This window comes from Lepus europaeus, chromosome 1 (genome assembly GCF_033115175.1).
Source record: "Lepus europaeus isolate LE1 chromosome 1, mLepTim1.pri, whole genome shotgun sequence".
Lineage (NCBI taxonomy): Eukaryota > Metazoa > Chordata > Mammalia > Lagomorpha > Leporidae > Lepus > Lepus europaeus.
The window spans coordinates 43,956,414-43,971,240 of NC_084827.1; the positions used below are offsets into that span (position 1 = coordinate 43,956,414).

At 42.9% G+C, this 14,827-nt stretch overlaps 1 protein-coding gene across 1 annotated transcript in view; it reads right to left on the bottom strand.

The window, feature by feature from the left end:
* RELN (reelin) overlaps positions 1 to 14,827 on the bottom strand; it is a 581,586-nt gene that overhangs the window by 131,939 nt on the left and 434,820 nt on the right. The window contains exons 21-24 of the mRNA XM_062213575.1: positions 13,503 to 13,695; positions 12,630 to 12,742; positions 5,975 to 6,112; positions 4,943 to 5,129 (exon numbers count right to left, since the gene is read on the bottom strand). Coding sequence (XP_062069559.1) covers positions 4,943 to 5,129; positions 5,975 to 6,112; positions 12,630 to 12,742; positions 13,503 to 13,695 — 631 coding nt within the window. The remainder of the gene's footprint in view (positions 1 to 4,942; positions 5,130 to 5,974; positions 6,113 to 12,629; positions 12,743 to 13,502; positions 13,696 to 14,827) is intronic.

The following is a 14,827-nucleotide window of genomic DNA, read 5'->3' on the forward strand; positions in this document are numbered from 1 at the left end:
ATGCGATGCCTGCATGCCTTATGGGAGTGCCTGACCTGAGTCCCGGCTACTCTTCACTTCCCATCCAGCTGCCTGCTCAGGTGCATCTTGAGAGCAACAGGCGATGGCTCGAGTTCTTGGTTCCCTGGCAACAACTTAGGAGATCTGGATGGAGTTGTTGGCCCCTGACTTCGGCTGAGGCCAGACCCGGCTATTGTGGGCATATGGGGAATGAACCTATGGGTGGCTCTCTCTCACTCTCTGTTTCTCTCTTTCTCTCTCTGTCACTCTGCCTTTCAAATAAATAAATAAATAAATCCTTAAAAAGAAAAGGTTTCAGCTATCAGAGGGGGAACTACTCAAGGCTAAATAAGAGGATACAGTTCCCCATAGACCTGAAGCCAATTAATCAAATTCCAGAAAAACAAGGGTGCGAGCACAATGAGAACTGAAAATATTTCTGGGGAACTCTCCACTGTAAGTACAGATCTGAGGCAATCTTGTCAGTAACAGGTACTTTTCACTTTTCCTTTCTCTCGGTGTTGATTTGAAATACTGGGAGAACACACTTTGGAGAGTTGAGTATTTTCATGCCTCAGGATCATAATGGTGAGGATGTTTTTAGAAGAAAAATTACAGAACTGGGCAAGGTTACGCCAATCCTGCAAAGTTCCTTGAGAAACCCAGCCTGGGGAAAACGAGCCAAAAGATCGGCTGTAAGCGGGCAGAACTGTAGAAGGGCACTGATCACAGTTAGCTGGCTGGAATGAGCGTTCTATTGAGACAGCGACAGCCGCAGGGTAGCCCTGTGCTTCCCAGAGACCACAGCGTTGGTCTACAGAGGTTTTGCAGAGTGTTTTGTGGGAAAAATGTCATGCAGATGCTCAGCGCGGGACTGCAAGCATTGTTTCCCAGAACACAGCACACGTCTGCTTTCACTCAGTGACCTGAAATGCAGAACACTGTTTGAAAGGCAGAAGAGAAGCAAATGGAAGTGGCTCAGGGCAAAGCTCTTGTTGGAGTTCAGAATCTGAAGTGACGTATGCCTTGAAGTTTTCCATTACACTGCGATCGATGGGTTGATGTGTGTGCGGGCAGCCACATGTGCGCATGGGAGTGTGTGTGTGTTTGTGTGTGTGAGTGTGAGAGAGAGTGTGTGTGTGTGTGTGTGTTATAGCTTGAGCAGCTGACCTCATTCCTAGCATGTGGAAAATACTCTAAGATCCCCATTGCCCCTCTCATTCCAGATTACAATGGTTCACTGCTTTAAGACTTAAGCAAAAGTAAAACAAGTTTGAACAACCTTCAGGATCCTGGGTCTTTGCAACAACACTTCTAAAACACTTCATGAAGTTTCATTTGCCTCCTGTTAGTCTTCCTTAATCCAAACGCCACTTACAAAGAATTCAATTCATTTGAAAACTCCTTTCTTTAGAATTTTTATTGTTTTTCAATTTTCTGTCTTAATTTACTCCCTTTCTCCTGTGTGGTCAGGTAGAACACTATGTGTTATAAAAAACAAGCATGAAAGGAGTGCACACACTTGTGGCAATGACAGTAATGGCAACTGGGTGCTGAAGACCAGGAATGGCCTCCTTATTGAGCTCCACTATGTCATATGATGACTGATGAGGTCTCAACCCAGGTTCATCTCCAGAGGATTCGTTGACATGGAAATGCCTGGTGCATGGCATGCACTGCTGAGCTGAACACCCCGCCTAGAGTCTGGCTCTGTCCGTGGGACTCTCTGCCTTCTGCCAGGAACTGTGAGGATGTACCTAAAACAGGAGCTCTACATTAAGTGAAAATGAGACAGGAATTCTAAGAGCAGAGAGATTAGAATAGAAAGTATCATGGGAGCAGCAGGATTGGAGCAGGACCCCCAGCAGCTTTCTGTGAGTGCAGAGAAGATGGAAGGACCAATGGATGAGGCTGAAATAATGGAGGCATCCCACCCCGAACAAAGGCAGCGCAATCGGCAAAGCCCTGGGAGATGAGAACAGCTTCCTGGCTGACAGCAGAGGGCTCCCATTGGAAACAACAAATGTAGGTTATGTGGTCAGGGCAGGAGCACCCAAGACTGTCCTGATCATGGGTGACAGGAGAGGGAAAGGATGTAAGAATGTGTGCAGGTAGATGAAACTGGGCTGGCATACAAGTGATCTAAGAAACGCTTGCTCTGTGTTGTTGAATGCTTGCTGGTGGGGGCTGTGTAAATAGTCAGCATATGACGCTGGCTATGCCAGTCACAGTACACCATTCCTTTCAGGGACACTGTGATCAGCCAATCAGAAATTTCTCCAGGATGGGGGGCTTAACTAGTCAGCACATGACTCTGGCTATGCCAATCACAGTACACCATTCCTTGCAGGACACTGTGATCGGCCAATCAGAAACTTCTCCAGGATTTTCTAAGAACCTCTGTGGCTATGGTTCCAGTCTCACAATGACAGCTGATGAGAAAACAGACTCTACTGTGAAGGAGTAGTTCTCTGGGCATATTGAGTTACTCGTTCCAGATACCTCTGAGACCAGTTGGATCTAAGCCTTCCTTGTGTTTTCATTATATGAACTGAACTGCTGCCAGCCCCTCCTCTTTGCTTAAGACAGTTTCTTCCACTTAGAGTTGCAAATAGATTTGAATGATATAAGAAAGAAAAATTAAAAAAATGACCCTGAGTTATTCTGACAAAAATTTAGGGAGAAAGCTGGATTGGGAAGGGGGGAGAATAATTTTACTTTTGAAATGATGATTTTTAAGTTAGTGGCAAGGTATATAAAAGGTCTTCACACAGTTTATGGAAAATTCAGACTGAAAACCTATATATAGATCTCAGGTCTTTTGAACCAAAAACAAATTTATCTTTTCTGTTTTCCATGAACTTTTTGAAGTTCCTGCTTATAGGTAAAAATATTCAGTAATACTAATTTGGAATTCACTTTTATAAGATATGAGATCTTTCTATGTGCCCAATGCTATTTTTATTAACTCACAATTCCATAAAGCATCCCACTCCACTTCACAGCTCAGGAAATTAACTGCAGAGAGACCTTCTAACTTTTCAAGTTGAATCAATCAATGAGTTTGGGAGCCCTATAAAAACTCAGGTGGTCTGGCTGCAGGGAATACCTGGCACTAAGTGGAGGAAGTATTGAGAGGTAACCCCACACCCCAGCTATGTTTAAAGCGTGTGTGTGAATACACATGTTTACTAGGGGTATCTGAGTACTTATTAGTGAAAGACTCAAAATCTTCTTCCAAAATTAAGGCTCAGAGGAAGAATAACTTCCCCTCTTGGGCAGAATTCTACAGTATATATTCGTATCTACACAATGTCTGTTGGTCATTTGCTGGTTGTTATTTCTCACAGCAGTTCTTGGGTGGGGGGACTTCAATATCAGTGGGCAGAAAGTATTGCCAAATGGAATCCACTCCTGACTTCTGTCATTCTCTATTTGGTTTGCTTGCTGATTCTCTGTTCTGTACCTGCGTCGTCAAAACAAAAAACCTGTACCTATTTTTGTAGTTAGATAAATTAGCTTCTCTTGGATTTCTGCCCAAATAGTGTCTGCAACATATCAGCTCTCTATTTCTTTTCTTTTCTTTTCTTTTTTTTTTTTTTTGACAGGCAGAGTGGACAGTGAGAGAGAAAGAGAGAAAGGTCTTCCTTTTTTCCGTTGGTTCACCCTCCAATGGCCACCGCGACCAGCGCACGGCGCTGATCCGAAGGCAGGAGCCAGGCACTTCTCCTGGCCTCCCATGCGGGTGCAGGGCCCAAACACTTGGGCCATCCTCCACTGCACTCCTGGGCCACAGCAGAGAGCTGGACTGGAAGAGGGGCAACCAGGACAGAATCCAGTGCCCTGACCAGGACTAGAACCTGGTGTGCCGGCACCGCAGGCGGATTATTAGCCTATTGAGCCGCAGCACCAGCCTCAGCTCTCTATTATATCACTCACGCCTGTTGACTTGTAGGTGATATAAAGTGGGACATTCCAATTGTCCCAGAATGAGTGGTTGTAGTCTCTGTTGGAAAGAAGTAGCAGTAAACACCCCACACTCTAGGGGTCTGCCAACATTTAGGGTTAGCTGTGTTGCTTGATTTGCAGACTGGACCTGCTCCCCATCCAGTCCCTTTGAAGACTGTAGAAGGAGATGAGTTGGAGGGCAAAGGAAAAGGATGTTCTGCTGAGACTGTAGCATGGGAAGAGTTGGGGGTGGTTCCCCTGTCTCAACCCTCACTGAGTAACATGGGATGGAGACTGTCTCCATCAATCTGCATGCCTAATTTGATGCAGGAGAGATCTGTATCTTAAGATGCCACCAGCAGCCACCAAACTGAGCCAAAACGGGACCCAAGAAGTCTGCTCGCCATGAACAGCTCTGCATTCCCCAGCCCCACCATTGGTCTTCCCTCCTCCAATGACATTGCTGAGATTCATGGATGGACAGACTGAAGAAAGTGCTTTCTCTATGCTGGAGATGGCTGCACATGATTGGCAGATACTAATTCACTTAATCTACATACAGCTCTCAAAGAGGTAGACATTCTCATTAGCTCCACTTTCAGATTGAGGAAGAGAAGGCACAAGGAGGTTACATAATAGACACAGGAAGTGTCAATCAGCTTGGAGTGGGCAGAGACCAAGAGCCTTTACCACCCAAAGTCCCTCAAGACAAGGCTGGCTACATTGCAGGAGAGGAAAGCAGTAGGATTTAAATAAGGTCCAAGTGGCCCACTCTGCAGTCATAGAATCCAAAAAACAATCAGAAAATGACAAGAGCTTCCCCAGATGTAACTTGGGGCACAGAGATGGGAAAAAGTCCAATCAAAAGCTGGGAATGTGAGGAACAATAAAACCACTTTCTTATTTGTACCCTGGGAGTTCTGACAGCCCTGAGAACCAACTACAAATGAAATGAGCCCCCGTCCTGGTCACCCAGCCCAGGTCCCGGTCACACCTTGCTGAAGTACAGAGATGATCCAGAGGAGATGACTCCACACCCTTGTTCAGGTCTGACAATTTCTCCCCCAATGACTTCTTGCCAGTCGGACTCCCAGCCGTTCTGGTTCTCGAAATCCGACATAACTGTGGAAGGCAGTGCAGCTTCTGGGTGGCACTCGGTGCCAGTGTATCCCGGGTCACACCTACGAGACAGTGGGGCCAGGGAAACAAGTTGTGAGATCATCTGCAATGCCATGGCTGCCTGACTGGAAACAGTTTGCACATCCCACCTTCGTTCAGGTCTTATTAGCCACAATCATTTTTTTTTTTTTTTTACCAAAGCATCAATCTCTGTGCAGTAGCAACAATCTAAAGTTTTGCACCCTCACCCCAAATGGACAGAATCCTTTCTTAGAGAAATAATGCTGTAATAGTAGAACTGGGTATCAAGGAGTATAGTGGGAGAGCATGGATATGTGTGCTTATGTGTGTGTGGCAGGTCAAAGATAGTGGGATTCTCCTGTAAGCCTTATAAAGGCATAGCTAAGCATTGTCTGCTCAACCAACATGTAACTCTGGCCATGTTTTGTAGCTCCTTTTTTCCTGGTTAAATTACATATTCTAGAGTCTTTGAATATTCAAATGGGTTCCCTTCTCATCCTCATTAATGGTTTCACCATTCCCCAGGTGTGCAACCTTGAACGTGTGGTGCTGTGGTGCAGGACAGCATGCAGCAGAGTCTGACTTGTGTTTCAGGGAAGCAAAGGGAAACACTGGCAGGCTTCTCTCACAAACTCTGAAATGAAACCCAGGAGGCCTCATCCTGAGGTTAGATTTTGCTGTTTAGACTATACATGGCTTCATACTCATGTTAATGCAACATCATCCTTTACATGTTAAAAAGAAGAGCAGGAAGGAGGATGGCTTTCTTTGGCTGTTTCACTGTTTGCTTCTCCATCCCTACAACTCCAAGGACGGTTGCCGTGGTTTCCATATAGACACTCATCCTAAACAGCAGGGGGTCAGTCCTACTCCCTGGTGTGTGTACCTGCACATGCCGTGGTCACAGGAGCCGTGCCCACTGCACATGTTGGGGCACTGCTGTCCAATGTAAATGTCGTCCAAAGCCCACTCGTCTTGGGCTGTGTAGTAGCTCTGACTCCAACGGAAGCGGGTGGCACTGGACCTGCAAACGGGTTATAAAACTATTTCAATGGCCATGTGATGGTGTAGATAAAGCATGTCAGAGTTCAAAGTCTTTCAGATAATTAACTTTCTAGAACTTGCATGTAGCAGTCCAAAACTTTCTCTTTATATCCTACTCAAGAACTGTGCCATGCAACAATTCTATCATGAAAGAAAATTTAAAAAGAAATCTGCCCATATTAGATATGCTTCAATCTGAATTCACTGGAGACATCTGAAAGAAAAGCAAAACATCTTTTTTTGTTGCACATAGATTTCAAGCTAGAAAAAGAAAATCACTGAGGAAGATTCCTTAAAAAAAATAAGACTATTAAACAGATGGAAATGTAAGATGTTTAACTTGTAGTGATACAATTTTTTACAATAAACACATCAGTAGGTACTGGAAGACCTTCATTTAGCTCTTTCTGTAAAACAAAAATTTTTGGGGGAGATATTGTTTTGGGGTTGAGAGGAGAGACTCCACTATTCTCTATTATAAATAAGAACAGCTGGCTGCTAAATTCTGCTTGTTTTTGAAATTCTAGCTTGCTTGAGTTTCATACGGAAGTTTATCTTAAGTGGAAATTATGAATGAAACAGTCCGTTACTCAGAGAGAAACACTTGGAACCGTATTCATTGAAACCAGACCAGAAGTCCAGAGAAGGGGATGCTGCGAGAGCAACGTCAGGAGGCTCCCACCCACTGACTACTTGAAAATATTCCTTCAAAATTACAGCACATTCTTCACCTGGGGGAGTTTTCAGAGATTTGTGAGGAGTTCTTTTCAATCCAAGTGCAAAACAGAACAAACAAGAATTTGTAGAAGAATTGACTACGCTCTGTCTTCCCCAAGCACACGATTTACAGATACACTTGATCTTATGGGCTCTGAATGATCCATTAAAGCCTACTGCATCAATTACCTGCATATTAAGTACTCCCTAAGTACATAACAGACTGTTACAATCCAGCCTAAGCCTTTATTGTTTATTTTACCAATGATCTGTAGCTAATGAGCCGCATTTTCATTCCTAGCAGGATAATTCCAGGGTTCACTGAGGTGTACCCAGCAGACACGGGCTTGCTGCATGCCAGAGCTTGTCATGGGACATACGACAGGACAGGTGCACCATCATCTCTGTGGTAATAGGTTTATAGTTGTAATGAAATGGCCGTAACACTTTTCAATGTCCTATGAAGAAATGGCTTTTAGAAAATCCTACTGTGAAAGTAGGTATGTTGTCTTGCTGCTTAGAGCTCTGCTTAGACGAACTAGATTTTGTGTACCGGCACCATCATGAAAAAGGCAGCTGACTCTGTTAGGACTGGTCATAATTTGGGTTAACTTCAGGGACACAGCCCTTTCTCAGAGAAAGGGCTTTTTTTTTTTTCCCTTTAAACTGAGTTGTTTACTTATGAAAGAGTTTCTTTCTTTTTTAAAGATTTAGTGATTTTACTTAAGAGGTAGAATTACAGAGAGGGAGAGGGTGAGAGAGGGGAAGAGGGAGAAAGAGAGAGAGAGAGAGAGAGAGAGAGAGAGAGAGAGAGAGAGAGAGAGAGGATATCTTCCATCTGCTGGTTCACTCCCCAAATGGCTACAATGGCCAGGGCTAGGCCAGGTGGAAGCCAGGAGCCAGGGGCTTCTTATGGATCTCACATGTGAGTGTCAGGGGCCTGGGTACTTGGGTCATCTTCTGTTGCTTTCCCAAGTGCATTAGCAGGGAGCTGGATTGAAGATGAAGCAGCTGTGACCTGAACCGGTGCCCACACAGGATGCTGGTGCCGCAGGTGGCAGCTCAACCAGCTACGCCACAATGCCAGCCCCACGGGGCCATCTTTTGTTTCAAAAGTTTTCACAGGAACAGAATAAAATATAAAACAGATGCTCAAAAAAGTTTGCTTAGAACACTGAGTCAAGGAGTGGGTGCACAGGCCAGGAGAGGCCCTCCTGTTTCTGTCTTCTGTAGGTTGTAAACAATGTGCTAGGACGTGGGGACAAGACTCCTAGGACTTTGGCTTTGCAATTTATTAGCTGCCTGACCTTCAGTGAGGAAAGTAACCCTGCAGGGGCGTTGAGTTCCTCAGCTCTCAAATAAAGGGGATTGGGCAAGCTGAGTTCTAAGACCCCTTCCAGCTCTCAAGTATACTGATTGCGCTGGTGGTACACTGAGCAAGGTGACAGTTTTTCTTTATAGTTACACGCCTACACAAAACCAGGGCATACATTATTGTGAGGCTTTGTTGCTTCATATATAAAATGGGATGGGGTGGGGGAGTTTCAGAAGCCTGCCCTAGACTTCCCATTTTATTTCTGTTTGTAACAGTCATGGGCAGACACAGTCTAAATTCTTCTCCAAGAAAATTCTGCCTTACCTGAGGCTTATGAATTCTTGAAAAGGATACTTTCCTTGGATAAAAAGTTCCAAGTGGATGATTCCCTTTGAGAACAACCCACAGTTTGAGGGGCTGATGCTCACTCCAAGAATAGGCAGGAAAAGCAGGTGGAAGATGGACTTCATTTCAAGGAAGGAAAAAAAATTACTAGTGGGAGCCATCTGCAGGTGGCCCAGGTGAGAAGACAAGGTGTGAGCCCACTGATGTGCAGCTATACCCTTGTTAGGCATTGGCCTCGATGCCACTATTTAACCTGCAATTCTCTCCCTCTCTTAAAGCTAAGTCCTCTTAGGAAGATAACTTTGAACATGTTGTATTGAAAGCAGAACTGCTGGGGCCGGTGCTGTGGCATAGCAAGTAAAGCCGCCGCCTGTAGTGCTGGCATCTCTTTTGGCTGCCGGTTCAAGTCTCGGCTGCTCCACTTCCAATCCAGCTCTCTGCTATGGCCTGGGAAAGCAATGGAGGATGGTCCAAGTGCTTGGGTCCCTGCACCCACATGGGAGACCCAGAGGAAGCTCCTGGCTCCTGGCTTCAGATCAGCACAGCTCTGGCCATTTCGGCCAACTGGGGAGTGAACCAGCAGATGGAAGATTTCTATCTCTCTCTCTCCTCTCTACCTCTCTTTCTCTCTCTGTGTAACTCTGATTTCAAATAAAATAAACAACTCTTAAAAAAAAAAAAAAGAAAGCAGAACTGCTGCTGCATAGGTCATGAAAAGAAGTTGACTTGCATTGGAAATCCAAACTCTACAGATTCTCCAGAGCAACAAAACACAAGTCTTTTCTTTATTTGATTTCTTTCCCCATGTAAACTTCAAGACTGAAATAAAATGGTATTGAGTCATCTCTTGATAGTCGGGTAACCTGAGGAATTAAGGTAAATGAAGGCTGAGGAAATTGTATTTTCCACCTTCAGAGTTCCTCCAATTACATTTGCCCAATTATTCTGAAACTCATTCAGTCATTAGGAGTTGATTTGTTTATGCAGGCAGCGACTGACAGCTGTTTTGGTCTCATTAGGCCCTGTTCTTATGTAAATGTCTCTCATAAAAATGAATTAATTTTCATTGGGTAACAAATGTTCAGTTCATATACAATATAGTTCCTTTGAGCAGGTAGTATATATTTGAAATTTCTACTCTAAGTTGAGCTGATAGTATGTCTTCCAAAGCTACTAGATCTTTGATAGTGCAGGCACTATACTGCTTTTATACATTCAATTTATAGTTGTATATGTTTGAGTCCAAACAGCAGCCCGAAGATTTGGTCAAAACGGAATACTGCTTCAAACTAATCTGTAGTCTCTTTGCCTAATGCTTGAGAAAAACACGCTTCTTACAGAAGTCTCAACTGGATATAATAAATAAAGTTATCAAGAACGCCAGGGAAAGTAAATACAGTTTAACTTTACAGCAGAACTTTTAAGCACTATGGATCAAAAAACAATGATAACAACCAATTAAGCATTTTTCTGTTTGAAATGTAGCAATAATGTGTAATATATTAGTCAGAAGGAATGCTAAAATAAAATATCCCTTGGCCTGTCTGTCTAAAAATTTTTTTTCACTTTCTTATTTAAGGGTCTTAAAGATAGTTTGGAAAAGCAGTATTAAATTATTTAGTACCGGCTGGCGCCGTGGCTCAACAGGCTAATCCTCCGCCTTGCGGCACCGGCACACCGGGTTCTAGTCCCAGTTGGGGCACTGGATTCTGTCCTGGTTGCCCCTCTTCCAGGCCAGCTCTCTGCTGTGGCCTGGGAGTGCAGTGGAGGATGGCCCAAGTGCTTGGGCCCTGCACCCCATGGGAGACCAGGAGAAGCACCTGGCTCCTGCCATCGGATCAGCGCGGTGCGCAGGCAGCAGCACGCCAGCCGTGGCGGTCATTGGAGGGTGAACCAACGGCAAAAGGAAGACCTTTCTCTCTGTCTCTCTCTCACTGTCCACTCTGCCTGTCCAAAAAAAAAAAAAAAAAAAAATTATTTAGTACCTCTACTGATAGGCAAATAGTCAACAGAATAACCAATAGGGGTTTTTTTTTCCTTTGTTTTTAACAGAGATACCTAAGAATAAGATATCTCCTTGGTTCATTGAGGCACACTGAATTACAATTCTATTTAATTTTCCAACACTGAGTGAGAATACCTTCTACATGGTAGGTGCTGTTTGGAACTCATGAGTTTAAGGGCCAATATATTTTCTAAAGGGTCCAATTAACAACAATGAGATTAACCTTCCCTGACCGTACTACAACTTTCAACTTGGTGGTGCTATCAATTGAGCTAGGAAATACTTATGCAACATCAATGTGGGTGCACAAGTCACTTGTGAAGGTTTTTCTGATAGGGACAATGCTTTTAAAATATTGCCTATCCTACCTTAAATAAGGATAGAAGTTCATTATGTCCATAGGAATGGAATCTCTAAAACACACTATCAATTCTGAAACTGTACTTTACATGTGAATGAGTGAAAATCAATTACTATTTTTTATAGAATAAGGGAGATTTACTCCATGGCAAAATTAAAACAAAAAACCCTTAGTAGGCTAGCACCCAGTATGACCAGTATTTCAATGATTTGATTGTCACTGCATAAGCTTGATATACATGCTTGGAATGGCATTGAAATTAAATAAAAGTCTTGATTATATTCCCAGCAGTAGACACACAAGAGAAGAATGTTAGAGAAAGCAGCAACTTGGGACACAAAGCATTAATAGTGTATCTAGGAAATTGCACACAGTTGGATACAAAAAAAATCTGTGGAAATCAAATTTCAAGCATTTTATTCCATCTGATATAATGATGCATCCTCAAAAATAATCAAGGAGCCATTCTTTCATAATGCAGTAATTCTCCCTTCAACCAAAGGTGGAAAAGTAATTCTAGGTTTTTACCTCATCAGTTGTTTTTGGTAAAGACTCACCTTTAGAAAAATAATTGTCAAAGGGTTTATTTAGCCAGTTTCTTTTCACAAAAGGACTATGGGGGGGGGGCCAGATACCCCAGATAAACATAGTACCTGGTTTTTATGGTTTTGATTTTTCACAAATCACAGAATCCTAGACTCCCAAGACCATGAGTAGCATTTAGGATCATCTCATTGATCCATTTTATGATCCTCATAAGGAATTGACCTTAAAGAAGTTGTGAATGGTTTAGATGAAGCAGCTACTAAACACTAGCACAGTAATTCGTCCTCTTTCTGTATGTATTAAACTTTGGGGGCGAAGGTGGGTGTTTGGCCTAGTGAAGATGCTGGTTAAGATTCCTTTCTCCCATACTGGAGAGCCCGGGTCTGATGGCTGGCCACAGCTCCAGATCTGAGCCTGCTGCCAGTGCCGACCCTGGGAGGCAGCAGGTGGTAGCTCATGTAGTTGCATCCCTGTCACTCATGTGGGCCCAACTCTGGCCTTTGCAGGCGTTTGGAGACTGAACTAGCAGACAGAAATTCTCTCTGCCTCATTCTGCCTCTCAAATATGTACATAAATTAAAATTAAAAATACAATGAATAAAATTCAGGCTTTTTGATTTCTGGTGTGAGGCTTTTTCTTTGGCTGAACTCATCCAAAGTCCATCTAGCATATTTATTTCTTTAAAAATTTTTTTTGCAAATGTTACATTGTTTCAAGTGACCAACCTAACACGAAACAATGCAATAGTCACAAAAAATCATGCCTTCTTCTTTCCCATTATCAAATATTGAAGTTTGTTCCTAGATGACTGAGGCCTCTGCTTCTTGGGAGATGAGAATGTGACCAGAGAAAAATGGCATGTTAAGCTTTTGACCTAAAAAGTAGGGTTTTACAGCCAGAAAACAGCCTGGCAATTCAAACTACCTGAATTTCTAGATGCCTGTATCATTCCCTGTTGTATGTCATACCTATAGGAACCAGCTTGTTGCGTTGCCCCATAAAAAGGAACAGTTGAGCCAGAGGAATCTAGGGCGATCTGGAAACCAAACTTTCCTCTCTTTCACATATCCTCAGCATAAAAGAACTATCTGGGTCCTTAGCCAATGAAAACATCTAAGTAGATGTCTCTCCACTGAGCTCCTACTCGAGTGCTGCTGAGAGAGACAGTGAAGTCAGAGAGGCAGCCACAAGCAAAGACATCTCTCACCAGGTCTTCTGCGGAAGAAGCGCTATGAGTCTCCTCCACTGGGTGAACTCACTGGCGTGGTAAATACTTGCTGATGTAAACTCCTGACAACTCGGCATGCTCGGAAGGCATTCCTGCAAGGCAGGCAGAAACACACAGACAAGAAAACAAAAAACACAAAAACAAAACATGAAACACATTTCCTCCCAGGGCAACCTGCTTGCTCACCCACCATTGTCTGAGAAATCTAATGTCACAATCTTAACTACTCGGGATAAGAATGTAATCTGTAATTTTTCCTCCTATGAAGCTAAAACATTTGAGAAATAATTGCAAATGAAATGTCTCCTGATTCTTACATGCACAAAACGAAGTGGATTAGGACTCATGGTTTGGAGGCTTGTTACAACATTAGTGTTTGGCAAAATTATTGTATTCACTGTGATTTATCACAATGCCAGACTGCCAATATGTATTTGTAAAAGAAGTAAATTTTATTGTAAGAAATTGGATCGATATGTTTCTTTTTTGCTTCTAAAGATTGCCATATTTTTAATATGGTTTACCTACAGGAAAAGAGACTTAGACAAGGAACAAATGAAGGCATGCTATAGGGAGAGAAGACATATGTTTACGGAGGAAATAGCCTCCAAAACACTGCCTGAGAATATACTGTCTCGAAGTTACTCTCATTATCTATTCAGTTCCAATTACCCTTTAGGATCTGATAGGGAAGAATGGAGCATCCTTGTAATCTGTGGCTGACTTTGTTACTTCAAGGTCACGAATCGCACTTCCTTTTTATCCAGACTTAAATGTTTAGGGCTATAATTTCTTTGCTTCCAGATGAAAAAGAAGAGATGCCCTGTTTCACGCTCGAGAACATATACTTACTTCTTGGACAAGGTGCCAGGTGAGGCCGTGGTTGGTTGAGTACTCCAGCTTCACCTGGTTGTCCATGTGTGGAGTGTATTTCTGGCCACATCCCATCACCAGACTGAACTGAATCATGTAGGAGGCTCCTATCTGCATTGACTGTGTTTCCACATAGCGCATACTTGAAGCAAGTTTAGAATCTCCTGTGAAACTGAGAGAGACAGAAGTACTTAGGAAGACAATACAGAAAAGTGATGGATTGGGGAAAAGCTAAAACTCTTCACTTCATATGATATTGCAAGGTAGTTCATTGTACTTAATTTTTTTAAAAAAAATTATGTTAAAGGCTGAGTCACACAGAGATGGAGACAGAAAGAAATTCCTTCCATCCACTGGTTCCCTCTTCAAATATCCTCATTATCTGAGGCTGAATCAGGCAGAAACTGGGAGCCAAGAACTTCATCCAGGTCTCCAACGTGAGTGGCGGGGACCCAAGCACCCGGGCTCTCATCTGCTAGCTTCCAGGGTGTGCATTAGCAAGAAACTGGATCAGACGACGCACAGCACTCAAGACTCTAACCAGGCACTTGACTTAACAGCTGTGCCATGGTGCCTGCCCCTCTTCCCATTCATTTAAATCTTGCCAAGCTCTAGAATGGATTTCAGTCCATCATAAATACAATGTAACGCCACCTATTAAAGAAGCAAGCTTTATAAAAAGCAAGTACCCACAGTTGTCCAATGTGTCTGAAATTAGATACTCATTCATGTATTGCTCATGAGTACAAACCATTTGACTCACTCATCTCACTTCTTGGACTCTTGTAAGGAAGTCATTCAAAATTCAGAGGCCATTTTATAAAATATGAAAAATATTACAGGACTCCTGATGGTCAGTAGATGGTAACAATCTCCATGTCCACCCCTACAGAAAATGGAAGGCTTACGAGAAGTGGCATAGCTAAAAGACAGAATGTTTTCTAGTTCACTAAGCCGAAACACTTGCCACTGAGGGATTCCCTCAGATCCAAAATTTAAACTTAATTCTAACTTCATCCAGAAAGAAGATCTAGCCAGCCTTCAGTAAACTGAGCTAGTCAACTCACAGAACATTATTCATTATGTATAAAAGAAATTCACCAGAATATGGTGGCTGTGCTTGGTTGTGAGTTATTTGGCAAATTACAAATTTTCTTGTTTTTCAAAGGCTCATGCATTCAATACTGAAACCATCATAGTGCAGTTTTAATGCAGTGGTTGTGCTTAAAGTGAGTACAATTCACATTTTACTAGATTTTAAATGAGTCTGTAAACTTAAGGCAGACAAGTTTTTTTTTTTTTTT